This window comes from Condylura cristata, unplaced genomic scaffold (genome assembly GCF_000260355.1).
Source record: "Condylura cristata isolate star-nosed mole 26May11 unplaced genomic scaffold, ConCri1.0 scaffold00003, whole genome shotgun sequence".
Lineage (NCBI taxonomy): Eukaryota > Metazoa > Chordata > Mammalia > Eulipotyphla > Talpidae > Condylura > Condylura cristata.
The window spans coordinates 48,138,481-48,165,439 of NW_004567104.1; the positions used below are offsets into that span (position 1 = coordinate 48,138,481).

Consider the following 26,959-nt stretch of genomic DNA (forward strand, 5'->3'; position numbering starts at 1 on the left):
GCTGTTATTTCACTCAAATTAGCAATGCTATACAAATTAGTTAGGCAAGTCACCTGTAAACAAAAATTTAATGTTAGTAATTTTCAAAGTTTAATCTTACAGTTAGAAGGAACCTAAGAGAAAGTTGAGCCTAGGGACTCCAACATAATCCTGGGAATCCTGGCAACCTGGAGGAAGGAAACTATAGCACTTTAAAAAGTTCTCCCAGATTCAACATTTAGACTTGTTGGTTGATAGAACCTTTAAGAAGAAGACCTCTGCGGATACCTCCTTTTATCGATAATTATACTGAGGCCCAATGAAGCCACCTATTGTTAGTAAGTGTGCCTTTGAAATACAAGTACACTTGACTATCCTCTTCTCAGACCACCTCCTTGTGTGTTCCTAAGGATATTAGTATCCTTCAGCTTGTCTTCTATAAAAATAAAGGTAATGGGCCTTCACTGGGGCACAACAGATTAAAGTGCAGCACTGCAAGTGAGGCACAGCCCATCCAGTGTGAGTTCGATCCCCAGTGACCCACATGTAGCAGCAGACCTTTCCTGTCTTCCCTTGGTAGTGTACTTTGTTGATCTGCCTGTTCTGCTCCCCACTCTGTCTCTGGTGAGTCCTCTCAGTGCCCCTACACATCTCTCCTGTACGCAGTTCCATATACATAAATAAATAAATCTTTAAAAAAAAAATGAAGGTAATGCCTTTTAAAAACACTATAAAGATTAAATGAATTTTCACTTATGAAAACAGCTGACACATCCAGTAGTTATTCAATGTTGATTTCCTCCCAAGGGGTGAAACTAATTGGAAAACACACAGCTAGAAGGCTAAGATGCAGGACTGGAACCAAGAACTAGAATCTCCCTCACACATTCAAAGGGAATTCAATTATTTCTTAAATAGCCTCTATCCTTCAAGAAAATATAAGCTTTAACACCTGAGTGTGGGGGAAGTGGAGATTATGAAAGGAAATTTTTAACTCTACAGGTTGCAAAAAAAGATACATATTTTCTCAAAACAAAGTGGCAAAAGCATGAGGATGTTTAATCCAAAAAGCTGTAAATTGGCTACTTTTTTAAAGATGACATCTACTCAGTATGTAACTGAAAGTTGCCCTCTGGACACAATGGCTGAAATAAAATTGTATTGCTTCTATACAACATTTTTTTGCCAGTAAATATGCATCAAGTGTCAATCATGCCAGTGTCCTGTGGCCTGTAGACATGAATCAGAACTTTGGTTTTGTGCTCAAAAAACTTAGAACCTAGTAGAGAAAAAAGGTGTACTTTAAAGAGTGATAAAAACTGTAAGTACATATTGAGCCTCAATGGGACTTGAAATGTTTATGGCCAGTCTGGGATGGAGAATTATTTAATGTTACACTATTAAGGGTGAATGCTCACTGGGTCGTTAGTGGTATATATAAGACAGGCTAATAAACACTGTATTGTGCTGTTAACTGAATTCCAATCTTGTTTCAGATTCCAATCTTTAGATCTCATGTTTCTCCTCTGTATAATAGGTGAATTCAAACGCAATTATATGGTTGAAATTACATGATAAAGAGGAACAATACAAGGATACAGCTTATGTCCACCCTGCAAATACTAGTTGCCAATCACAGTGTTGAAGTGCTTCACTTATGTTACCTTCATTTAATCTTTTCATCAACCTTATGAAACAGATACAATTAGTATTTTATTTTACCAAAAAATAAGAGAGAGAGAGAGAGAGACAGAAACAACAGTTTCAGAAAGCTGGAGTAGCGATTCGAGCTGAAGTAGTCTGAAACTATTTCGAGCATTACCCTTAACTACATACCTAACCAGTCCGTCTTCATGAAAACTGCCTCACCCGTTAAGAAATAAGTAAAATAAAAATAAAGCTTGGGAAAGGATCCTTTCTGACGGGTAGATGAGGAAAGGAAATGTCACACTTGTCTATTTCTCCTGTCTGTCGCACCACCCTCTCAGAGACCATCAAGCGCTGCCTTAGCGGTGCGCACCCCCGCGGGGTCCACACACGTGACAGTCAGCGGCTGACAGGCTGAGGCGCCTAGGAGGGCTGAGGCGGGGAAAGTGAGGCCCCGCAGGCGCGCGGCAGAGTCGGTACCTGAGTTGCTCACAGCTCCTGTCGGCTGGTTCTTCCACCACTCGTCTCCCAGATCGTCTGCCATCTCGGCTCGGGATTCTAGTCGGAAGACAGGGGAAAGAAGAAAGTGTCTGGAAGACACGCTGCCTCAGAAAGCGGCGGCCGGCGTCGCAACACGAGGAGCCTCAGTTCAGAAACTGTCGCCTCCGCCCCGTGCGATGACGTCACTACTTCGCCCCGCCTCCCTGGCAGGCGCACCTACGCCTCTCAGTTTCCACACTTGGCGGAATCCTTGTAGAGACGCAAAACAAATCCCTCCCCAAAAGCAGAAAGATAATACAACACATAAGACAAAAAATATTTTCATATTCTGGGGACTTACTTAAAAATTTTTGCCTATATTTTATTTTTGCTGAAAGGATATTGGCGAAACTGTGAAACAGGATGCTAAGACAACTCTCTCTCTCTTTTTTTCTTTTTTTTTCAAAGAACCTGAAACCCGGGAAATGACTTGAGCACGTGGGTGTGTTTTCAGTGGTGTGTTTTGGGAGTCTGTTTGCAATCTGCTCTTATAATACTTGGCATAGGAACTCAAGATCGTGAACGTTGGACCTTAGTTGTAGATGTGAGTAATACTCTTTCAATATGATCTGAGTAAAGAAAATGTTCATTGGTCCGGAAGGTCTTGTTCAGGAAAGCCCTAAGGATTGTGTACTTAGATCTTTTCTAGTGGGACCTGTTACTATCTTTCAGAGTAATTGTTCACTGGGGAAATGAACAATTACCTAGCTGTTTCAAGATTTGTTGAATACAGGATAAATTACACTGTCAGGGGGAATCTGGAATGCCACCATAACCACCTGTTAGAGTGGGGTATGCAGAGGTTGGGTGATAGCACACTAGCACAAATATCTATCACCGTGTCTACAATGGATCCTTCAACTTATTGTCATTTCTTCAGTTGTAGAGTACATAATTGAGATGGATATGCTTAACAGCTGACAGATCCATCACTTTGATTCTCTGACCTAGGAAGGTTTAGGAAGGGCCAAGACGAAATCCCTAAAACTATCTACCCCACCCATTCCTTGACAAAGAGAATGGGAAGTGCTATCTCATTCCAAGCTAAAAGGATTAAAGGTTGGGGGAGGCGGGGAGGGATGGTTTCAGTTTACGAGCATGATGCTTCCAAAGCCAGATAGACCATAGCAAATGAAGGTGGATTACTGCAATTTATTCAAAGAGTAATCCCAATCAGAGGTTGTACTAGGTACTGTGTCTTTGATGGAATCAATCAACAGAGCCTATTTCTTGCTATGGTATTTTTTTCTTTCAAATTTTTTAACATTTAGATTTTTATTATTTTTATCAACACTATAGATTTTTTTCCCCACAGCTGGAAACCTTACAAAAACTGGAAGTGTTATGGAGACTGTCTATGAAGACTACACCCTGTGATCTGTGCCACCATAGATATGGTGGTATGAAATCAAAAAGGGGGAATTGTTAAGTGGAAGGATGTCCTGAAAGAACTCTGCAGAGTCTTGTGGACCCCACCCCCTACTCCAGCTTTCTGGACTCTGCCCCCTACTCCAGTGATTGGAAACTACAACCACACAGAAGTATCAGGAAGAGAACTGCGAGGACCCAAGGGCAGAGCTAGCAGGAATTCTGGGACATTTGGGGGGATAAATAGGACGAGATTGCATCTCTAGCTCTCTTGCTCTCTCGCCTGGGAAACAGCTCTCTGACCAAATGACTCGTTTTCAGTCAGCCTAGCTGGTAAGGTATTCCAGTTACTTTGTATCCCGCTCTCTTTCCCTGGGTTGTTTCCTATTCCTTTCCCCTTTTGGAAATAAATCCGTTATTGACCCTTTTGTGTGTACCTGCAGTATAATTGAATTGTGAGCACGAAGGTGAGGCCCCACAGATAGGAGGCCCAGTCCACTCTGGGCTACCCTGTAATACCACCACTATAAATTTTTTCCTCATCACTATCACTATATCCCTATGACCTATTTTCCACTTTCTACCTCTTAACATCAGAATCCCCACTTCATTTATTGGTGTCCCGTAATTTTTACAGGTATTTAGTTTTGTCAAATTACTCACTATGTAAATATCTATTACTTGTCCTTTTTCCTTACTTGCTTTAATACACTTAGTTCCCTTGAACTGTCATTGTAGGGGAATAGTATTTAATTATGCAGATATACCATACATTCTTAACCTAATCTTTTATCTGTGGGCTTAGGTTGTTTATATGCCTTAGCTATTGTAATAATACTGTTGTGTACATTATAGAGTATGTACTTTATTGGGTTGATGGCCTCATTTTCTTTGGATAGATTCTCCAAGAATGGAATTGCTCGCTTGTATGGTATTTCATTTCCAGATGTTCTTTTTTTTTTTTTTTAAGATTTATTTATTTATGCATACAGAACTAGGGTACAGGCCAGAGATGCAGGGCCAGTGAGAGGATTCACCAGAGACAGAGTGGGGAGCAGAACAGGCCAACTGAGAAAGTACACTGCTGAGGGGAGCAGCGGGCAGGTCAGGAGAGGTCTGCCACGCCATGTGGGTCACCTCCCTGGCTGGGGATCGAACTCATGATCAAGTGGTGTTAGCTTGTTAGTGCTGTGCTTTAACCCACTGAGCCAAGGATGGCCCCTCCACTTTTTTTTTTAAAGTAAATACAGATAATGTTCTATAATGTTTGCAATGGTTTACATTCCCACCAGTAGTATAGTAGAGCTTCTTTTTAAACTCTTCATTCTTCCCAACACTTCTTATTGGAGGTCTTTGTACTATGTACCACACCTGTACAAATGTGTAATTTTTATCTCATTGTGGGTTTTTTTTCCATTGTTGTTTTTTTTCCCTGCATCTTCTTTATTAAAAGTGATGAATATTTTTCCATCACTATTTTCCGTCACTATTTTCCGTCACTATTGCCCTCACTCTTTGATGAGTGTTCTGTTCAGATCTGCTGCCCATTTACTAATGGGGCTTTCATTTTGTATTGTTGATTTGAAAACATCTTTTGTATATTTAGATATTATCCCCTTTTTAGTTGTGTATTGTGTGAATATTTTCTCCCATTTGCAGATGTCCTTTAAGTCTACATACACCACACATGCACATGTATATTACTTTGTAAAAACTTTAACTGCATATAATCCAAATCATTTATTTTTGCTTTTGTTTACCTTGCTACAAGGGTTGAGTCTCTAAAAACATCTATATTGTTGATGGCATAAAATAATACAATTTTCTTCTGTATATTTTGTTGTTGCAGATCTTTCATCTAAATTTTAGATTTTTTGGGATATAATTTTGTGCAGAGAAATAGAAAGCAGTCCAAATTCTTACTTTTGTATGTGGCTGTCCAGTTTTTGCCTGTTACTGTTGTTGAAGAGACTCTCCCTACTATGGTCACAGGTCCTCTATCATGATTGTGTTTTGACATATATGTGGATTTATATCTGGGCTTTCAATTCTGCTCCATTAGTTCATGTATCTGTTTTTATTCCAATACCATATTGTTTTCAACACCATCCTTGGGCTGTTTCTGGGAGTGAGGACTGCAAGTGAATTGGTCACTCCTGGTGGTGATGGCGAGGAGGAGCTTCTTATTGCCTGAGTCCAAATCAATAGACAATCACATTTCCTCAATTGACTGTCCCCAGACCACCAAAGAATATCCACCACAGATGAGGCACCACACAACCAGGTGGACATAAAGCAGTTCTATTTTCCAGAGATTGCACTAATATCTCCCCTATGAATTCTCCTTACAATGTGACTTCTCCCACTGAGTAGTGAGTTCTATGTCCCCTTTTCTTGAACTTGGTCAAATCTTTATCACTTCAACCAATAGAATATGGTCAAAGAATGGTCTCTGACTTATAAGGCCAGATCTTAAAAATTCTATGCTTTTCTACTTTGATACCTTGGAATGCTCACTTGGAACTCAGCATCACCCTGTGAGAAAGCCTAATGTAGACACACAAGGAAACGATAAGAAAGAATATATACACATGGATATTCACTTCAATGGAGGTGCTTGCTGAGAGCCAGCATCAACAACCAGACCAGTAGATGAAGATTCTTCTAGATGATCCCAGGCCCTGTTGGTTGATTCACTGCTGTCAGTAGCCCCAAATATAATGGAACAGAGACAAACCATTTACTGCAAGTCCATTCTGAATTCCTAACCCCCCGAATTGCTGTGAGGAAAAAAATTCTACTGTTTTTCTTCTGGCCACAAGAGGGAGACCTTGTTCCTTGGGAATCTGCAAGTTGCTGATACCTGGCTCTCATCTAACAAAAACGGGTACCATACTTAGAGTGGCAAAGAATATTCCCATTTTTTCCCACAGGGCCTAGTGAGGCAGGGTGGGTGAATTGTTTAGTTCATATCTTGAGGAGCATAGCCTGTGCAAAGATTTCCTCATATAGAGAAAGAAACTTTGTAACCAGAAAATTGACATGGAGATTGCATGATTGAGCCTGAAGAAAGGAACTCATTCTAGTTTTCACTTTGGGGTCACTGCATGGAGGCCCAGTTTTTCCGTACAGCAGCTGGGTGGTGAGGTCCTGGGGAGGTAACTTACACCGAAATAGAGGACCCATCGTAAGTGGCAGGCCCATAGTCTGCAGAGCTCTCCTGGAGTCAAGATTTCTAGACCCCCACAGTGGTGATGCTTGGATGCTCTCCCCCTGGGGGAGCACTATGGTGAGCTTGCAGGTAAGACAGATTCCTGGAGGCCATTTCCAGTTATCTCCATCATAGGTCATCCTATTGACAGGTGTTTTTTCCCTCTAGTTTTTTTTTTTTTCCTTAAGATTATTTATTCATACAGAACTGGGGTACAGGCCAGAGATATGGAGGGTGAGAGGATTCACCAGAGACAGAGTAGGGAGCAGAACAGGCAGATGGACGAAGTCCACTGCTGAGGGGAGCAGAGGGTGGGTCAGGAGAGGTCTGACACGCCATATGGGTCACCTCCGGGGCAGACGGGAATCGAACTCATGCGGAAGTGGCTTAAGTTTCTTAGTTCAGTGCTTTAACCCGCTGCTCCACCAGGGAGGGCCCTACCTCTAGTTTTTAATTCTTAATTATTTTTTTTAATTGTGGTAAAATACAAATAATGGGAAATTTATATCCTAACAGTTTTTAAGTGTAGAATTCCATGGCATTATGTACCTTCACATTGTTGTGCAAACATCACCACCATCTGTGTCCAGAACTCTTTTCATCTTGCAAAACTGAAACTCTGCCTAGTAAGCAGTAACTCCCTATTCCTGATCCTCATTCCCCAGGTTCTGAAACCATGCATCTACTTCCTGCCTCTGTGAATTTGACTACTGCAGATCCTGATAGAAGTGAAGTCATGCCATATACTTTTGGGATTGTTATATTTCTCCTGGCATATACTGCCCTACAGGATCATATGTATTATAGCATGCATCAGAATTTCCTTCTTTTTTTAAAGACTGAATAATGTCCCACTGTATGTGTATACCATGTTTTTTTATCCAGTCATGCATCGATGGGCATTGTCACTTCCACCATTTTAGAAAATATGAATAATGTTGCTATGAACATAAATATACAAATACCTGAGTCCATACTTTCAATTATATAGGATATACATGCAAGTAGAAATGTTGGGTCATATGGTAATTTCACTCTTTTTGTAAAATGGTAATTCTTATTTTTGAGCAACTGCCAAACTTTCATAACAGCTGCTTAGTTTTACATTCCCATCCATAGTGTGTGTGTTCCAGTTTCTCCACATTCTTACCATCAACACTTGTTATTTCTGTTTAAATTTTTTTTTTCATGGTAGCTTTTGGTTTTTAAGCCAGCTGCCCTTACACGTAAGGATAGGGATGTTACCATAACATTTGTCACCTAGTCTCCTGGTTTCTTCTGTTGTTTCTGATAAGAACAATGACTAAGAAGTAACTGAGAGCTCCATTATTGCCCTTTCTTGAGACAAGCCAGTATCCTGAACCATCAATGGCAGGTGAGAACTTTCATCTCCTGCCTTGATGCAATGTGGTGTATTAGTTCAGAGCATGGTCTATTAAATCAGACATTTTCATTTACTAGATCATGGACAAGTTACTCTACCTCAGTTTTTTCAGCCTTAAACTGGTGCTAATAACAGTATTTTGAGTAACAAAGTATGTTTTTTTGAAAGGTTTATTTATTTGCCCATACAGAAGTGGATGGAGCACAGGCCAGAGGTGCAGGGGCAGTGAGAGGATTCACCAGAGACAGAGTAGGGAGCAGAACAGGCTGACTGACAAAGTACACTGCTGAGGGGAGCAGTGGGCGGGTCAGGAGATGTCTGCTGCACCATGTGGGTCTGCACGGAGCAGGCTGGGATCGAACTCATGCGGAAGTGACTTAAGCTTAGTGTTGTGTTTTAACTTGCTCAACCACAAGGGAGGGCCACTAAATATGTTTTCTAAAAATGCTTAAAGCAGTTTTCTGACATGTGGCTGGGACTTAGTAAGTAGCAGCACTTGTTTCCCTTCCACTCTTGCTTCATCCATCTTGCAATTACTGAAGAAGATAGTCTCTGTTATCTTTTACTATTTTGTGGGTGCAAAAGCTGAAGTTTAGAGATGTTGAATAATTAGTTGAAGGTATCACAACTGATAAATAAGGAGCGGAGGTTTGTTTTCTGAGATTCTGACCCCGAGCTTTCTCCTAACATGTTCTGAAATGATGACTCTGGCTTGGCAGAACAGATGACGAAGACAGCATTATCTTTAGTGAGGAAAGGCAACTATTATTAGTAAAGACAATTGGAGACTGTAAATGTTCCACCAGTTTTCCCGTTGTGTCTCTGCTTCCCGAATAAAGACCAGATGTGAAAATTTCTGCCAGCCACTCACTTGTCAGACAGAACTAACTTGGCCAGCCTCATTACAAAATTAATTTTTAGGCTTTAGTGGCTTTAACAAGCATGTGAAATGTAGGTCTCCACAGGATTCATAAACTTTAATTTAGAAATGCTTTTGATTCTAATTAAAAAATCTATTTTAACTTGCAGTGAGATAGCAAAGAAAAAAAATCTTCTGGATGGCTCCAAGGAAAATTTGATTAGATGGTCCTGTGTTTCAGTAACACACATAAGAAACTTCTGAATAACTTGTTAAATGTGCCCCACTTTTTATTTAAATTCCATTACACTGATCTCCAAGAATCAGAAAAAAAAAAATTCTTTTATAATAATAAATGTCATTTGACATCATAAAGAATAACTTGTTTGAGTACAAAATTTATCTTGGCACAAATTTTGGTTTCTAAAAGGAGGGAAAGCATCAGAACTTCTGTGTAAATTTTGCTAAACAAAAGATAACCTGAAAGCCAGGCTGTGGTGGTTTTCTTCATCATATGGATGAGCATGAATATTTGCATTTTAATAATCACAGTGACCACTAAAGAGAAAAACTTTTGAAATACAGTAAAATGTTGTTGATGTGTACTCTGCATTGACCCTGTGTATTTGGAATTTGCTATGATTCCATATGGATTGGGGTAACATTTATCTTTGCTGTGTCTATTTTGAAAGGATTTGTTAAATAATTTTTTGCAGAAATTAAGCAAGGAGATTTGAAAGTAATTTAATTTTTTTGTCTGTATATTGTGCTAGTAATTTCAAGCCAGCCCTTTTCTTCCCCTTACAATAGGCCACCAACTATGTCAGGGCTGAAGGCTCTACCTTACACCTTTTCACCAAATGAACCATCTAGACCACAGGCATTTCCGCCGCAGGTCAGACCCCACATAATTGCAACTTAGCATCTTTTTTACTTTGCTAGGGGACCACCCATTTCTGTTGGTGGCACCCTCCCAGTATTCAACAAGTATATGAGAAGAGACCACCTTGACTACCAGTGTAACAACATCTGGGGAATGTTCTCTAGTTCAGTTCAGTCCACTGTCTTCTGTTTTCCTCTCTTCTTTGGATCACTGCCTAGCCCTTGAAATGGCTCCAGTGTCATGTAGTCCTCCTGCCCTGACTTTATCTGACCTGATCTGACTTATGAGGCTTTATTAGGACTCCACCACAGCCCATCTCCCCATTCCTGAGTTCATGTTCCTCAGAGCTCATCAGTTTTACTAATTGTGTCTTATATCCTCTATAAGATTGTCAAAATAATCTTTCTAATTTTGTTATTTTCATATATTTTTCTCACTTAAGTATCAATACCATCCTCTTAATGTATGTTAAAGCATACATGACTCATCCTTATGTGAATTTTTTTTATTATTAAATCAGTTTGTTTTATTAGTCCTTGGGTAGATCATCTGATCTAGTCCCTACTCAGTCTTCCCTCCTCTCTCCCAGAACACAAACACAACACATACACAGAACCAGTTTTCTCTGTTAGAGAACAGGCTGTTTCTCTGTGAGACCCTAAATGTTCTGCCCTTCCAAGTTCTATTGAATTAAAGGTGATTTCCTTAAACATTTTCAAATCACTATTTAAAATTAGTAGTGTTTTATTCTACAGTAGGCTTTTAAATAAACAATCCTGGAACATATAATCTTCTGTTTATCCTTGGAATCTAAGGAGCAGATTCAGTCAAACCTCATGTTAAATTTAACCCCCAGTGACCTTGAGAGATTCATTCTTCCCTCAAATATAACACTGGACCAGCTCTCTGTGATGAAGAGACGGCATGATGTTCTGCCTGCTTGCAGAACCTTGCCCTAGGGGGGAGAGACAGGTGGGAGAGACAGGTCATTTCCAAAGCAACAAGAGTGAAGGGACAGAAAATGGCGCAAGGTAGGGTTGTGATACAGAGTAAGTGACTAAATCTGACAGTAGGAACCAGGAGGTGATGCTTACACTGTGTCTAAGGGGTGAGGAGGGATTAATGGTCTCTCCCTTTTTAAATTTCCCTAGCATATAGGCATCCAGTTGGTGATATATATCATTTCACTTGTTTGTGTATCACCTGGGAGTCATTTTTTTTTCTAAAGGTTTGTTTATGCTTACAGAACTAGAGTACAGGACAGAGGTGTGGTGGGTGAGAGGATTCACCAGAGAGAGAGTGGAGAGCAGAACAGGCAGATTGACAAAGTACACTGCTGAGGGTAGCAGCGGGCGGGTCAGGAGAGGTCTGCCGCTCCATGAGGGTCAGCTCCCTGGCTGGTGATCGAACTCATGGCTTCAGTGGCCTCAGAGGATCTCATAATGTGGTGCTTTCACCTGTTGCGCCACCAGGTAGAGCCCCAGTTTCTTATAAAAAAAAAACCCCAAAACAAACAAACAAACAAAAAAACACTTGATATCATCCAAACAGAAGCTATTTTTTAAAAAAAGGAGAAGCGTCATGTGTACCTGTGGTTTGGTTTCCCTCATATTACCTAGTAAGACTAGGTAAAGTAAGTGTTACTTTGTATTTTGTTTTAATATACAGGGAAGCTAGAGTTCCTCTGTAAGATATATATGTATATTTTCAGTTATTCTGTTTAGCCATAGAAATGATTGATTTGCCCTGTTTGTCCAGCATCCTGACTTCCTATCACATTATCCTCCTTCTCCCATCTCTGGATTCCATTCTTCTGCTCATTTTCGTGACCGACACTGTGTGCATACAAGACAATCTGTTATGGAAAGTGTTTGGCTGTGGAATGAACTAGAACTAATTGAGTTGTCCAAGAATGGAAGCTGTGGTTTTGAACTTCCAGATGGTTGGTTTAAACATTGACTTAACCAGCCACAGACGGGTACTAAATACTTGCTTGTTGCATGGTTAATCCATTTATAATATACTACACATGATAAACTCTGATCATTTTGGCTTTGATAACTCATCACGAATAAATTCTTTCCATATCAGGGTTGTGATACAGAGTAAGGGTCCTGAGGGTCCTGAAAACAGGTCTGCTTCTCTTCTGTAGTTCTGCTTATCCCTATTTCCCCTCAAACTGTGTGGTTTTTATTTGGCAAAGTGAAGTTGGATAGAACACTTGCAAATTGACTTCCTGCAGGAAAAAGGGATCTGGCACTTTTACTCTGTTTTAATGGATGCAGCAGTTCATTGTCCTTTATTTTCTCTTTACATATTAATAGGACGCCCAATTTAATGGGCCATATGATCATCCTGATACTTGTTTAATTTCCCACTCTCCCTTGCAACTTCTTGTGGCAATGGTCCCTTGCAACTTCTTGTGGCAATGAAACTACATTCAGGGCATTGGCGATGGGGAGGGACTGATCTGAGCAACTGCTGGGTTGACTCCTTTAAAATGGAAGCATGCTCTTCCTGACCTAATTTTTTTTTTCATCTTCTCACTGACTGGAATGTGGCAGTAATGGTGACCTTGAAGATGAGGGCAACACCTTTATGGTGGAAGAGCAACACAACAGAAGAAACCTGAGACTCTGGCTGGGGCAACCTCATGAAATTGCTTGTCCTGTTTAAGTTGTGATTACCTTAGGTCTCTGTTTCATCAGTTAATTAATGCATCAGGAGATAAAAAGCTCTTGAGGTTTGGTGTTGAGTGATAAGACCAAGAGAAGATACATACTTTTAAAGATATTTAATAAGAATTTTTTTCAAATCAATACAAAAATTTAAATACAAAAATGATTTGTTATTGACAAGTCTCAACTCTCTCATGGAAACTCAAGAAAGTTGCCAGTCTGTTCATCATTCATGGTAAAATATTTGAGAACAGTCACCCAGAACAGACATTCTTTTGCCCTATAGGATATCATATTTCATTAAAACCCTGTATTTAAATAACAATAATGCCAGTTTGGTCCATTTCATATGGAAATAGAGATTATATAGCACTATCCTTTGATTTTAGAACATATGGTTGTTTCATCCGCTTTTATACTAATGTGTTAATCTAATGTGCAACACTCAAAAGGGGAACACAGACACATAGATAATTATTTAAAACTCTTTTTTAAATTAAATGGAGTAATTCATTTAGCTCTGAGATTAGCACCATTGTAGAATATACAGTATCTGGCATAGATTTTGCTCCTCTCATCTAAAAGTAGAAGCATATGCCTGATTAATACACACACACACACACACAAACACAGGCAATTGAATAACAGCCAATAAATAAGTTGGAAGGTATTTTTAAAAGTGAAATTTGGTTTTAACTAAAGAGACTCTTAATCGGTAGAAATAAAAGGCCCGTACATGTACAGATAAGTACAGCTTTACATTTCAGTTGATCTCACTTGCTTCAGTATAACTTCTCCAGTGAGCCCAATGTAGTTCACTGTCTTATAGGTGAAGGCCTAAAACCAATACCTTCAAAACCAATCCAAAGGATATTTGGCCACATAAATGTTGTCTGCATTGAAGAGGAAAGGTGAATGGAACATCTTTTTGGTAAGAAAATTTTGCCATAGAACTAGGAGTAAATAAGAAACCCTGTGGTAATCAACTCACTTCTCCAAGAAATTGAGATGAAATGGTACTCATATACCTTGCAAGAGGAAAGACAGTAGGTTGAGAATTTTCCTCATGGGTCAAATGATTCCTATTTGGCATTGATGCATCTCCATGTGTATTTATACTGTATTTGTGTATTTTCCTATCTGAACCTACACACTCGACTCCTCATTCTTCATTTTGAGAAAATGATGGGAAGATCCCATCACCACAAAATGCATGATTTACCCCAGTGTCTTATAGTGCCAGCACCAACTAATAGTCTACATGAAATGTTCTGTGTTGTGAGAGCAGATTTGAATGCCTAGAGAAGTTGGTATGAACCTAAGTGAAAACCTGGAGAAATATTTAATTTTCCCTCCAAACTTTTATCCATCCTTGACTTATGTTGAGTATGAGATGATGTTAAAAGCACAAGCTGTCACTGCCCTCCTCCAGGGTGCTTGCTTCTAAAGAAGCAGTTCTGTCCCCACGATTTTTGTAGTTACATCAGGAAGTTATGTATCTATTTTAAAATTAAAAACTTATTTAAAAAAATTAATCTTCCTATGTAATCTTGAAATTTTCCCCAGTCTCCCCCCCCCCACCACCAATAAAGAATGATAAGGATTTTGGAAATTATCTCTGGAACCTTAAATGATACACTGAATTGCATATAAAGTAGACAGGGAAATTTCTTTGAAATTCTTAACTACTAAGAATATTAATCCCATTCATGGATGAAAGAAACCCCATTGTAATCATTTGTGTGTACAGGCAAAGGAGAGGGATTTTTATATGCATGTAAATACAAGTAATAACCCCTATTTATAATCATCATTCCATATGAAAGGCTGTGGGGGAAGAGGGTATTACTAGTATTTTATGACTTGCAGGTGTTCATATTAGTTGGCCATAGTGGAAATTACATGAAGGGGAGAAAATAAAGCACTCGTGAGGAATAAATGAGTTGATCACTGCTCGGGGCTCCCACCTGGCTTAACTGCTCCTTGTGAGGCACTGTCATATCCCTACAAAATGTTGCATCTGGTGCTATACACACATGGCACTGATTGACTGGTACCTTGTGCTTGAGACATGAGACAATCCTGAGTAGGACTCCTTTGGCTAAAAGACACAGCCTTAGGCAGACGTGAGAGCTCCTTTAGACTATGCCCTATGTGGTTCCTCTGACACCCTTGCACTGTGGCAGATACTGCAGAACTACTTGCCACATCTCATGGCAAAATATCTGCACAAATACAGAAGCAATTATGCAAGTAATACAGTATGTGATGATGTTTCCTTAAGCCATGTTTATAATTTTTAAACTATATGAGTGAGTGATTTTCATTGGATATGATCTTTCCTACTGAAATATTCTGACTGATTTGAATGAACAGGTTATGATGGAAGCATATAACATACAACAGCAAATGTGATCCAGTGGGTACAACATGAGGGTCAGTAAATGACACATAAATCTACCCCATCATTTTCAGTGACAAGCTGCTGTGCAGAGCATTGGACATGCATCTTAATTTTTATTTATACATGATGGTTCAAAATTTCACTTAAATATAACTTTCCAACTATATAAATGTTTTAAAGCAACTATGTTTTTCATTTGAATTTTTTGGCGCATTATTTTCTTCTATTAAATATCTCTTTTTCTTTTCTTTTTGTTTTTACATGGGATACAATAAATATCCTGAAAAGGAGGAATGCACATACTGCCCGGCATACAGTCCTGCAGCCTGTTCTGAGGGCATCTGGAGGAACACGCGGTCTCCCGGCCTGAGCAGCAGCACCGCACTCCCAGACGCTTGGTCCAGAAAGCCCTTTTTGTATTCGTCATATGTGTACATCATGGGCTCGTTGTTCTTGAACAGAGCAACCCAGACATTGCCCCCCTTGCAGTGAACGTGGTATGCAAAGTAGTAGACACCTGGGACCTCACAGGTGAAGATGCCCGTCTGAGGGTTGTAGTTCTGTCTGCCATTGTAGAGCAGTTTGTCAAACTTCACTGGGGCCCCCACCGGTGGGAAAGGCGCAGTCAGCTCAGCTGTAAATGCAGGCATCTCATAGGCTGGCCCTCCTTTCTTGCCTTTCTTAGCCCCGTAGGCAGGGGGCGGTTTCACTCCATCAATTCCCAGCCCCATATCTGGCAGATATTCTCCATGGGGTGGTGGTGTAGGGGGCATCACAGCTGGGGGGCCTGGGGGCCCAGGAGGGCCTGGGGGCCCCGGAAGGCCAGGCTGACCTTGAGGACCCAGGGCACCAGGCTTCCCTGGGGGGCCATGAAGTCCTGCTACTCCAGGCTTCCCTACTCCAGGGAACCCAGGGGGCCCTGGCAGGCCTGGTTCCCCTTTGGCACCTGGAATTCCAGGTGGTCCAATGGGGCCACTAGGGCCTGCAATCCCTGGGATGCCTGGAGGGCCCTGTAGCCCCTGATCCCCTGGGATTCCTGGTTCTCCCTTGGGTCCAAGCAGCCCTGGAGCCCCAGGGAGCCCTGGCAAACCTTTGTGCCCAACTTCTCCCTTGGGCCCTAAAGGACCTGGCAAACCTCTCATGCCAGGGGGCCCCACTTCTCCAAGGAAACCTGGTTTTCCTGGGAAGCCTTGAAGCCCTGGTTCACCTTTGGGACCTGGTGGCCCTTGTGGTCCCACAACCCCACCTTCTCCTTTGGGTCCAGGAAAACCAATGGCACCTGGAGGGCCCATTGGACCCGGGATTCCAGGTAGGCCTGGTTCTCCTGGGGGGCCCCCCATTCCAGGGGCACCTATTGGTCCTTTCTCCCCTCTTGGTCCAAGAGGTCCAGGAAGACCCCCTAAGCCCTTGTCACCTTTGGGTCCTGGGAAGCCTGGTTTCCCAACTCCTGGAAGGCCTGGGGGTCCTGGCAACCCAGGCAGTCCTTGTTCGCCTTTGCCACCTGGAAATCCTGGCTGACCAGGGATCCCATCCTGGCCTGGCTTTCCAACCCCAGGTATCCCAGGAGGTCCTTGAACCCCAGGTACCCCAATGGGACCTTGTGGCCCAGGTTCTCCTGGAGGACCTGGCTTTCCCAGAGGACCCTGGGGCCCAGGAAAGCCTGTCACTCCTGGTTTTCCCACTCCTGGAAGTCCCACAGGGCCAGGGGGGCCATGCATCCCTGGAGGGCCCTTCAAGCCTGGCAAACCAGGCATCCCAAAGCCCTTCTCGCCTTTAGGACCCTGAAGACCTGGAGGTCCTGGAGGTCCTTTCGGTCCTCGTTCACCCTTTGCACCTGGTTGCCCTGGTAACCCTGGCCCACCTGGCTTGCCGAGGCCAGGAAGTCCATGAGGCCCTGGCGGTCCTTGGGGCCCAGGGATTCCCATAGGCCCAATTTCTCCTTTGGGTCCAATTTCTCCTTTTGCCCCAGGCATTCCCATGGCTCCTGGCTTTCCTGGCATTCCAGGCATACCTGGCTTTCCAATTCCTGGATATCCCTGAGGCCCTGGTTTTCCTTTGGTTCCAGGTATACCATGACCCGGTATACCTGGGGGTCCAGGTGGTCCTCTTGGACCAGGTTCTCCTCGAGGACCTTGTTCTCCTCGTAAACTGGCTAATGGTGTTTCTGCTGGAAGGTAGAGGGGAGGGTGAAAAGAGAGAGATTGATATTATCTTTCACTTCAAGGAAGGCATGGCAATCATTTAGTCCTGACACATTTACTATTACTTAACACCGGACCAGAAATAATGTGCTCACTTCCAGAGCTGAATGTGCTTAGTACTTAGAAGACACTCAAGCCGATGATTTCTTTGCCATTTTTGAGACCGTGTTTTGAGCACTGGCATCTGCTGCTTTCATCAGCATTGGTTAAATAAAAACGCTAAAAATTTGTAAAGAAACACTTTCCAGATGGTAAATGTAGAGATATTGTATTCACTGGAGAGAATTTAGAAAATACAAAGGACAAAGAATAGCCAAAGTTGCAAGGTTCCAGGTATTGTGTGTATTGTGTATTTTAAATATTGTTGACATCATCTTTATTTAATTTTTCTATTTTCCTACTTAAAAACTGTATTGTCTTTTTCTACACTGATTATTTTATATAACTTTTCTCTAAATACAGTATGGTGTGGATGATGGAAGACATTATCATGTAAACTTAGGGGAGTATAAAGCATTTTTATTTTGTATGTGGTTCAATAACATTTTCAACACTTGTCCTCCAGAGTCAAATAGATATACCTAATTTCTTTAGTACACTCTAGGGTTTCTAATCTCAAAATCAGCTCTTTATTTTACTAGTTTATTACTCATTTGTAAGTTTTTAAACTGGAGAAGTGAATAATGTTTTCAGACAGCATGTGGTGTGGATAAGGAATTGAGCTGGGATTAGCAGTGGGCAGGTCAGCTTCTATTCTTCACCATGCAAGGAGACTTTGACTGGGTCACTTAGGTCATCAGCATCCCTGCTCACCTAGCTGCAGAGCAAGAATAATAAACCTACTGGATAAAGTTAGATAACAGCGTGCATGTTATTATCATGATTGTACTGTGCCTTGTCCTTGCAGAGGATACAACTTCTGGATCTCCCATGTTATTGGGAACCATTCAGAAATGACTCTTCGCCATTTATTTTCACTGCTTTTTACCCCAGCATCTGACCCAGAGCTTGACACAAAAATAAATACTTGTGAAATATTTGCCAAATGTTTGAATATACAGCTAATGAACAAGGGAATAAATTATTTGTTACTTAATATGGCTTGTGTCATTTGATACTGTTAAGATAATAAGGTATAACATAAAATGGCCTGTATATTTCTTTAAGATGTATACTTTTCAAGGCTAAGAGTTTAGAACATATTAGGCATTTATGGATGTCGGTAAGGCATTTTACCAAAAGTTACTGAAATTTAACTCTTCCTTCTTAATCTCATAGTTAAAGATTTTAGAAATCTAATATTTTATAGCCATATAGGAGTAGGATATTACCTTTTCCTTTCTTAGGTGCCACTTCCTTGCCCATTCTTGGCATTGGCTGAATTTCCTTTCTATATTGGGGTAGGTGTGGGTACTCTTTGCCATACTGCATGTGGGGTACGTCCTTGCCCATGCTAAGGCCATCTGTACCCAAAGGCACGTGAGGTACTTGCTGACCCAGGGGCTGGTATTGTGGAATCTGCGGTGGGATCTGAGGTGGCAGCGGCTTGATTCCATAGTAGGCCCCAGCCTGGATGAGCCTGATAGAGCCCAAGGAGATGGTGAGGAGCACTCCCAGAAACTGAACAGGGGTGGGCGGCCCAGCCATCACCTGTGGGAGGGAGGAAAGTGCCGACATGGTGAAAACCTGCAGGTCAAGTGGCTGGAATTTATGCAGAGAAAAAATTTAAAAAGGAGGAGATGCAGTCGCTATCAGCAGAACTTCATGAGTGAAATACATGAATGATACGTGTGTTCACTTTGTCACACATGTTACCTTCCCATAGAAAACAGAAGAGTTGGCCTTTCAACTGAAGAAAATTATCAGAATTACAGGCCATAGGAGAGGCTGTTAGTTGTCCCTGACTATCAGTACTGCCTTCTCCCATAATACCGGAACCTCTCACTTCCTCCTGGAACAGAATGAAGGCCTTTCAGTAGACGTGGTAATGTGATGGACAATTTGGACAATTTGGATGTACTTATGATGGGAGTAACTTCCCAAATGGACCTGAAAAGGGGTGAGCAGTTTCGTCTTCTTCTTCTTGGTGTCTGGAATGATGAGACGCTGCCTGGACATGGACGTGCTACCTTGGCCCCAGGAGGGAAAATAGAACGCTGAAGATGGTACTTCAAGCTAAAAGAAAACTCAGCCTTGCTCGAACACTGAGAGGTGCCATAGAGACCCTTCAATTAGGAATTTGTTTATGCAAGGGAGCAATAAAGGTCAATATTCTTCAAAGGCCATTGTTTTGGGTGTTACACATTTGCATTAAATTTAATTATAATAGAGTAGAATATCCAAAAGGAAGCACACCAGGTGACAAGTCCATCACTGGTAGTAAGCACCAAATTCTTTTCTAAATGAAAGTTATTAATAATTCATAGGCTTTAAACCAGGGGTTGAGATTTTTCACCTGCCAGATGTCCCTTGGCTGCTGTGGTGTGGTGACAAATTCAAAAAGTGAAAAATGACGATGAAAACTGCAGAAATCTCACAAACTGGAAAGAAGGTATTTCATGTAACAGTCCAAAGATATTTTAAAAATTGCTGTAATAATTATGCAGAGCCCGTGATGCCATTTATTACTTCTATTAATACTATGAAGCCATTAATTTATAATTTGGCTAATTGAACCTCAAGTCCATTACATTTTATCTTTGTACTTTTATGGAAGAAAGGCGTTTACAGCCCTCCCTGGTGGCACAGCAGGTCAAAGCACAGCACTAAGAAGCTTAAGCCACTTCCGCTGCGTTAGATCCCCGCCTGCCCCAGAGGAGATCCACATGGCGAGGCAGACCTCTGCTGACCCGCCCGCCGCTCCCCTCAGCAGTGTATTTCATTGATCTGCCTGTCCTGCTCCCCACTCTGTCCCTGGTGAATCCTCTCACCCTCCGCATCTCTGGCCTGTACCCCAGTTCTGTACGAATAAATAAATAAATCTTAAAAAAAAAAAGAAAGGTGTTTACAAAACAAACTAGTTGCATAAATAAGAGGAGGCTGTTAGACTATTCACAAGAATAAACTGTTTCTAAACTATTTAATAGCACCCTTTGTAAATTAGCAGTTAATAGAATAAATATAAATGGGGCTTATCTGTTCTTAAAAACCAGTTTGAAAATATGTTTGGAAACACCAAGAACTGAAGAGAAGTCCAAGGAACAGCAGTGTTGCAAATGGCCACTAGAGGGCAAGTGTGCTACATCTTCAGGTTGGCTTCACCCCTTCCCCCCAGGACTGCTAACAAATCACAGGACTTTGCTCAGAACTTAATAGGGGACTTCATGACACTATGAATCCTAAGTGGAATATCATCAGAATGCTGGATGGGGAGAGAAGTGGCAAGCTTCTGACAATTTTTAATGTAAGCATCTTCCGGAAAACTTCCAATAAACTTCTCTATAAACAATTTAAGTTTCCATTCTCCTGAGAATTTGTTGTCTTTGCTTCTGCATTACTTAACTTTGGACCATAGTTTTCCACTAATGAGAAAATGTGCATTAACTTTGCAACATCCTATTTAAAAATAATGCCAAGAGTGTGAACAGGCTATAGAAGAATTGGTTAAATATTTTAATAGGAATTTCGACCACAAAATTTACTGCTTTACAATTTTTCTAAATATACTAACTAATCATTTTCCTTCAAAGGCAAAAATGAAGAAACATATGTCAGTAAATGATTTAGAAAACTTTCTACATTTCATGAGCCAGAATAGTCACAAGAACTGTTTATTTCAATTGTATGCTAATAGATGTACTATATGTAGAAGAAGATAGAAAGTTGTTACTTCCTGGTCTTGTAAGAATGATTAATTGTTATAAGCCACTTGGAAATAGACAAAAATGAATATTTATTTATACTCAATAATAGTCAAACTTATTTCAGATGGAAAAAGAACACCTGTTGTAAGCAGTGATAACTTGAGTTCTTGCCAGAAACAATGCTAGACCTAGCCAGGGATTACAAAGATGAATATAAAATGGACAATGGTTCTCCCTCAAGGAGCTTATACTCTTTCAATAATAGTGACAAACGTGTAAGCTATTAATGAGTAGCAAAGAATACCCAGTAAAAAATGTAAATTTCACTTGTCTCCAGTATCTAAAATTCCTTCCCTTTGAAGCAACAACTTTCCCTGTTTCTCCCCTATTTTTCCAAAAATATTCTGTGAATATGCACATAGCATAAACACTCCTTTAAGACATTAGTTATAGCACACTATTCACACTTCTGTTCCTTTCTTATTCCACTCACACTAGAACTTCAAACCTTATTTCTCCTCTTAGTTTTGTGAATGAACTTCATTTGCTAAAAATAAAATTTGATCATCCCCAACAGCCCTGTCTAGGTCTAACATTTGGGCTCGAAGGCAGTAACTAGACAGTTGCTTATGTTAATGCAAACAGAAGTATATGGAAATACCTAGTAATGTATTAACTCTACCTTTGGGGATAAATGCATTGAATTACTTAACCCTAAACATGTGACAATATCTATCATCGTAGGCTAGCAAGCTTAGCTCCTCACCCTTCCATCATTTCAGTGGATGTGTTGGATTGTACTTAATCTTTAAACTAGGACAACTAATGAAACTCTGGAAAACTGGAAGGAGGCAAAATGCCTGGAAGAAGACCAGTTGAATACCAAAGCTCCAGTGGGATCCTACTTACTACAATTATTTCCTCTTGCAGGCTTGGCCTTTCTCTTCTGAAAACCACCTCCTTCAGTTTGCCATCTGACATTTCTCTGTCTCTTTATTTAAATAAACTTTGTTCTGTTTTAACTTGAATATTTCTGTAGGGGCCCTGGTTAGAATTTACCGCTTGACTTAGCCCTCCTAATTTCCCTCTTTTCCCTGAGGATAGTTTTGGTGGTCAACATGGTGTGGTGGTTCTCCCCAAATCACTCAAAAGAACATCAGATTTGTGTAACACTATGCAAACACCTGGCGGGAAGAAATATTCTTGAAATCCTGCTGAGAAGTGGTAGCAGTGGATTTTCTTGCTTCTTTTTTCTTATTCTGATGATGTGAGTTCTAGTTCCATGCTTTCTTGGATTTTTGTCTGATGGCTTGTGTTTGTGTATGTCTTTGTGTGAGTGAGTATAGAGTGGGTATAGATAAAAACACACACTGAGTTTTGGACACTGGATCTTTGTCAGATAGGCATAGGCCAGCTTAGCAAATGGGTATTTGTCATATGGGAGAAATTTTGTAGAAGAAACCAAAACCATAGAGTTGACTTGTATCTCTGCAATCTTCCATGTCTTATGATCTAGAGCAAATTCTTTTTCTTCAATAAATCTCAGTTTCCTTTCCTATAACATAGAAATTATAAGCCCTGCCTCTTCCATAGAGCTGTTCAAGAGCACAAATGATAACATGACTTCTTTGTAAGCTGAAAAGCATGATTCAAATTTAAATTATTATTAATGGAGTGTGACCAACAATACAAATCAAAACCAAATGAAATGTCAAAACCTTTGAAAGAAGGATATTAGCCAAAGAAAATGTGAGGTTAACTGCAATAATGATAAACCTAACATGAATAAAATAATGGCCCTTAAAATATACTTGTTAAAAATGAGGAAAAAAAAAAAAAAGAACAGCTGAATGAAGGCAGTTATTCATTCTGGAGTGAGAGCTGCCAATCCTGACTATTTTGAACTGCCCTAAGTGGGTACCTGTATTTGGGCACGACTGAAGGAACTTTCTGTTTCTTTGTGAAACCTGTAATGTAGGCAACAGCATAATGTGATATATATATATATATATATATATATATATATATATATATATATATATATATAATTTTAAACACTCCTCAGCATTCAAATTATACATATATCCTCATGAGATTTTGACTTGTTGTCCAAAACAAGGTTTAATTATCTAAATTCTTAGGCCTAGTCCTAAATGTATATTGCCTTTCACATCAGCTAGTGTCATGGATGCAATGTGTGTGCCTGTGAGTCTGTATCACATGTGGCATGGACAAGCCTCTCTCCGGGTGCCCCCTCCTTACCCTTTGCACAGGTTTGTCATTTTCAAGGCCTTATGGTCACTGCACCTGAAGCAAGGGAAAGCAAGGACCCTCCTCCAAGCTTGAGTAGAATTGACTTTGTGGCCTGTCCAGGTCTCAAAGACAGGTGTCCCCTGATCACATTCTCAAGGCAATTCATGCATTAGCTGTGGGTATGTACATAGTACCTACTAATGGTCAGTAACTGTTCTGGGCAATACAGCGGTGAATTAGAAATATGAAACCCCTGATCTTCTGAAACTCACATTCCAATGTGGGAAGATAGGCAACAAAGAGTTAAAAATAAATTTCATAATTTCAGATTTGGATATTGGGAAGAAAGAAAGCAAGACAAAAGGCTTGAGAAGGATTTAGGGTAGAAGGCACTCTTTTCGAAAGGATAGTGGGGGACGATACCACCAAGGAAGTCAATTTTGGATAGAGACATAAAGGTTGAAAGGCTTATTTATCAATATTAAGACATGATTCTGAAAAAAAAAAAGTTTATTATAATGGTAACTGAAGATAATGTAAACTGTTGCAAAACTTCTTTCTTATCTATGTTCACTCTCCTTATTTTGACCTATTATGTTCTTTCTTGTGGGATCCTTCTTTCTCATTTTCTTTCTATCCTTGATTTTTTCCCTGCTCCCTCCAATTTTCAACACTACTGTATTAGTTTGTTTAGCCTCCTCTTTCAGAATGTTTCAGCCTGGGCAGTTTAAACAATAGTATTTCATTTTCTCACAATTCCAGAAGCTAGAGGTCTGCTCTCAGAGAATTGGCTGGAGGGTTTTCTTCCGAGCACTTGTCACAGTTGGCCCTTGAACAATATGAGGGTGAGCTGTTAGGGCCCCACTTACATGCAATTTTTCCCAATACGTAACAGTACATTCCTTGTGATTTTCTTAACAACTTATTTCCTCTAGCTTAATTACAATACATTATATAATGAGTATAATACACAAAATATGTGCTAATCAATGTTTTATGTTAATAGTAAAATTTCAAGTTAAAGGCAGGTTATTAGTAATTAAATTGGGGGGAAACCAAAACGTCATCTGAGAATTTTTGACTACCCAGGGTCAGCACCTTTAACCCTTTGTTCTTTCAAAGGTCAATTAACAAGTCTTTTTACTTTGTTTTACAAGTTACAACTCTATCTGTACCATCATTTTCCCCTACCTTGTCTCCCAAATATCAAGGCTGTCTTTTTTAATTTCTCTGTTACATAGGATAATATCCTGGATGGAATCCCTTATTCCTGCCTTTCTGGATGACAGACACAACTTGGGAAGTATTCATGAAGTCAAAGTCTCTGGCAAGGGGGAATATGCTGAGATGGAGCCTAAAGAAATAAATCTATCAGATGTTGGCCAATCACCCCAATAAAAGTAGTGGACAAGAGCATCCAATAAACATTAGTTTTCGTCAGTCTGCCCATTTATAGCTATTACAACTGATAAAAATATAAAACAGCTTCAATTATATGCTTTACTGAGAAATTCTGCATTCTGCCAAAATTAAGAGGATCTGAGCATCCCCCCCCCCATTAGCTATATGCAAAGAATGACCTCATGGGGTCCCATAAAAATTGAGATGTCAATTAGGTTTTGCCCCCAGCTCTAGAAGTGGGCCACCCACATAACCCCTCTGAAATGCTGGTCAACCACCACATTCCAAAAGTTCTCCAAGAGAGGAGCTTTCACAACATTCCACAGTAACCAACAGTAGGATTTCACACATCTACATTTCCTAATATCTAACCTGAATCTTTCTCTGTTGAACTTTAAGTTCATTTCCTCTTTTCTATCCTCAAAGGACATGGGGAACATCTGGAGAATATTTTTCTTGAAATAATAATTCACATACTTGAAGTCTGCAATTAACTCCTTTTGTTTCTTTCACTGGAATCATGTCAGCTGTCAAATAGTTTATAAAACATTTGAAAGGAACCCTGAAAGAGAGAGTTCTAACGTGGAATCCTTTTTGTTTGTTTATCTTCCCCTCATATGAAAAACATCATTGTTCTCAGAGGACAGAGCACCTAAACTCTAGTTCTGATCTCAGACAGTCACCTCCTGACTGGGGATCAGTTCCCTCACTCACAGAAGGGGGACATTTCCTAGAGAACCTTAAGTCTCCCTCCAACTCTAAAATTTCATAGTAGTTGTGAACATCACTTAATGCTCGCGTTTCATAGAGAAAAGGTTCCACAAGTAAATGTTCAAGCCTCTGGAAGTCAAAAAGTTGGATCAACATCACACTCTCAGTTACTTTTCAACTTTTCCCTCTTGCAGTTGGAGACGGAGCAAGAGAAACTTGAACAGCACCCCCTGCTCCCTGTAAGTATTCCTGGGAAGAAGTATACTGTCCCTGACCAGAATCCAAAGGAGGAAACTAAATTAGAAAAAAGTTTAAGGACAAAAAGTGATCCATACTTTTTTAAAACCTTATTCAAAGAGTGAGTGAAAGTTTAAGTTCACTGAGAAATCCTGAAGAAGTGGCTATAAATGATGAAAACTTCCTACAATGTGCAGTCTGAACAGTCCTCTCCCTTGAGACATTCATCCAGTGTTGGTCTATGCCTCCTGTTGTATAAATGTCAGGAATAGAATAAGCATTTTTGGAAAGGAAAAGTAAGTAGTGACTAGGTCGACATATTCATGTTTTAGGACCTAGAGTGTTCATTTCACAAAACAAAAGTGAAGATCTACAATCTAGAAGCAACTCTATCGTAAAGTAGGGACAGTGGGGACTTCCAAGTGTAAAGGCCTTTCTGCACTATGGTTTAGTCACTGCAGCAAGGTCAATTCCTTCCTGCACTACCAGAGGACTCACTCTGCCCTTTACATGAGCATCTTTCTCATTACCTACCCTAATACAGTTTGTGTAAACAACACGATGTAAAATAAAGATATGTTCAGATCTCTGCAAGGACAAAATGTGTGGAAATTTCGTCTAATGTAATCTGTTTAAATGGACTTCACATATATAATTTATAAACAACGATAATGTATTATGTGAAATACAAATTTTATGGAACACTTCTTCAACATAAGCACTTTTGACTACTGGGTAAGAAGTTAGTTTTTTTCTTAAAAATTTTATTTATTTATTTTTGCATTGAAGAACTGGGGTGCAAATCAGAGGTGCAGAGTGGTGAGATTAACCAGGGACAGAGTGGGGAGCAGAGCAAGCAGATCTACTGAAATACACTGCTGAGGGAAGCAGTGGGCAAGGCAAGAAAGGTCTGCTGTGCCATATATGAGTTAGCTCCCTTGCCTGATTGGACTCAGGCCTTACAGGTGGGCCTTCAAGGTGGGTAGTGCTGAAACTCTTCCCCAGAAAACTCTGGAGAGCAAGTGAATTTAACCAAAGAAGACCCAGGAATGTTCTCATCATATACATCGCTAAAACATGGTTCAATTAGTCCTTTTTAAATAACATGAATGAATCAAACAAATTAAAGAGATAAAATAATTATACTCATTCCTGAAATATTTAAGGCATAGAGATTATAAGGTTCAAAACAGGCCCTCCCTGGTGGTGCAACAGATTAGGATGCAGCACTGTAAACTAGCTGCAGCTACCTCAGACTCAGTGTGAGTTCAATCCCCAGCCCGGGAGGTATCCACATGATGCAGCAGGCCTCTCCTGTCTTGCCAGCTACTCCCCTCTGCAGTGTACTTCCTCCATCTGGCTGTTCTGCTCCCTACTCTGTCTCTGGTGAATCTACTCAC

General features: G+C 40.4%; 2 protein-coding genes across 2 annotated transcripts in view; both read right to left on the reverse strand.

The window, feature by feature from the left end:
* CMSS1 (cms1 ribosomal small subunit homolog (yeast)) overlaps nucleotides 1-2,311 on the reverse strand; it is a 326,190-nt gene extending 323,879 nt beyond the window's left edge. The window contains exon 1 of the mRNA XM_004675257.2: nucleotides 2,107-2,311. Coding sequence (XP_004675314.1) covers nucleotides 2,107-2,170 — 64 coding nt within the window. The 5' untranslated portion in view covers nucleotides 2,171-2,311. The remainder of the gene's footprint in view (nucleotides 1-2,106) is intronic.
* Nucleotides 2,312-14,152: 11,841 nt separating this feature from the next.
* Nucleotides 14,153-26,959, reverse strand: part of COL8A1 (collagen, type VIII, alpha 1) — a 131,459-nt gene continuing 118,652 nt past the window's right edge. Inside the window, exons 3-4 of the mRNA XM_012734314.1 lie at nucleotides 18,486-18,804; nucleotides 14,153-17,120 (exon numbers count right to left, since the gene is read on the reverse strand). Of these exons, the coding sequence (XP_012589768.1) occupies nucleotides 15,211-17,120; nucleotides 18,486-18,801 (2,226 nt within the window). The 5' untranslated portion in view covers nucleotides 18,802-18,804 and the 3' untranslated portion in view covers nucleotides 14,153-15,210. The remainder of the gene's footprint in view (nucleotides 17,121-18,485; nucleotides 18,805-26,959) is intronic.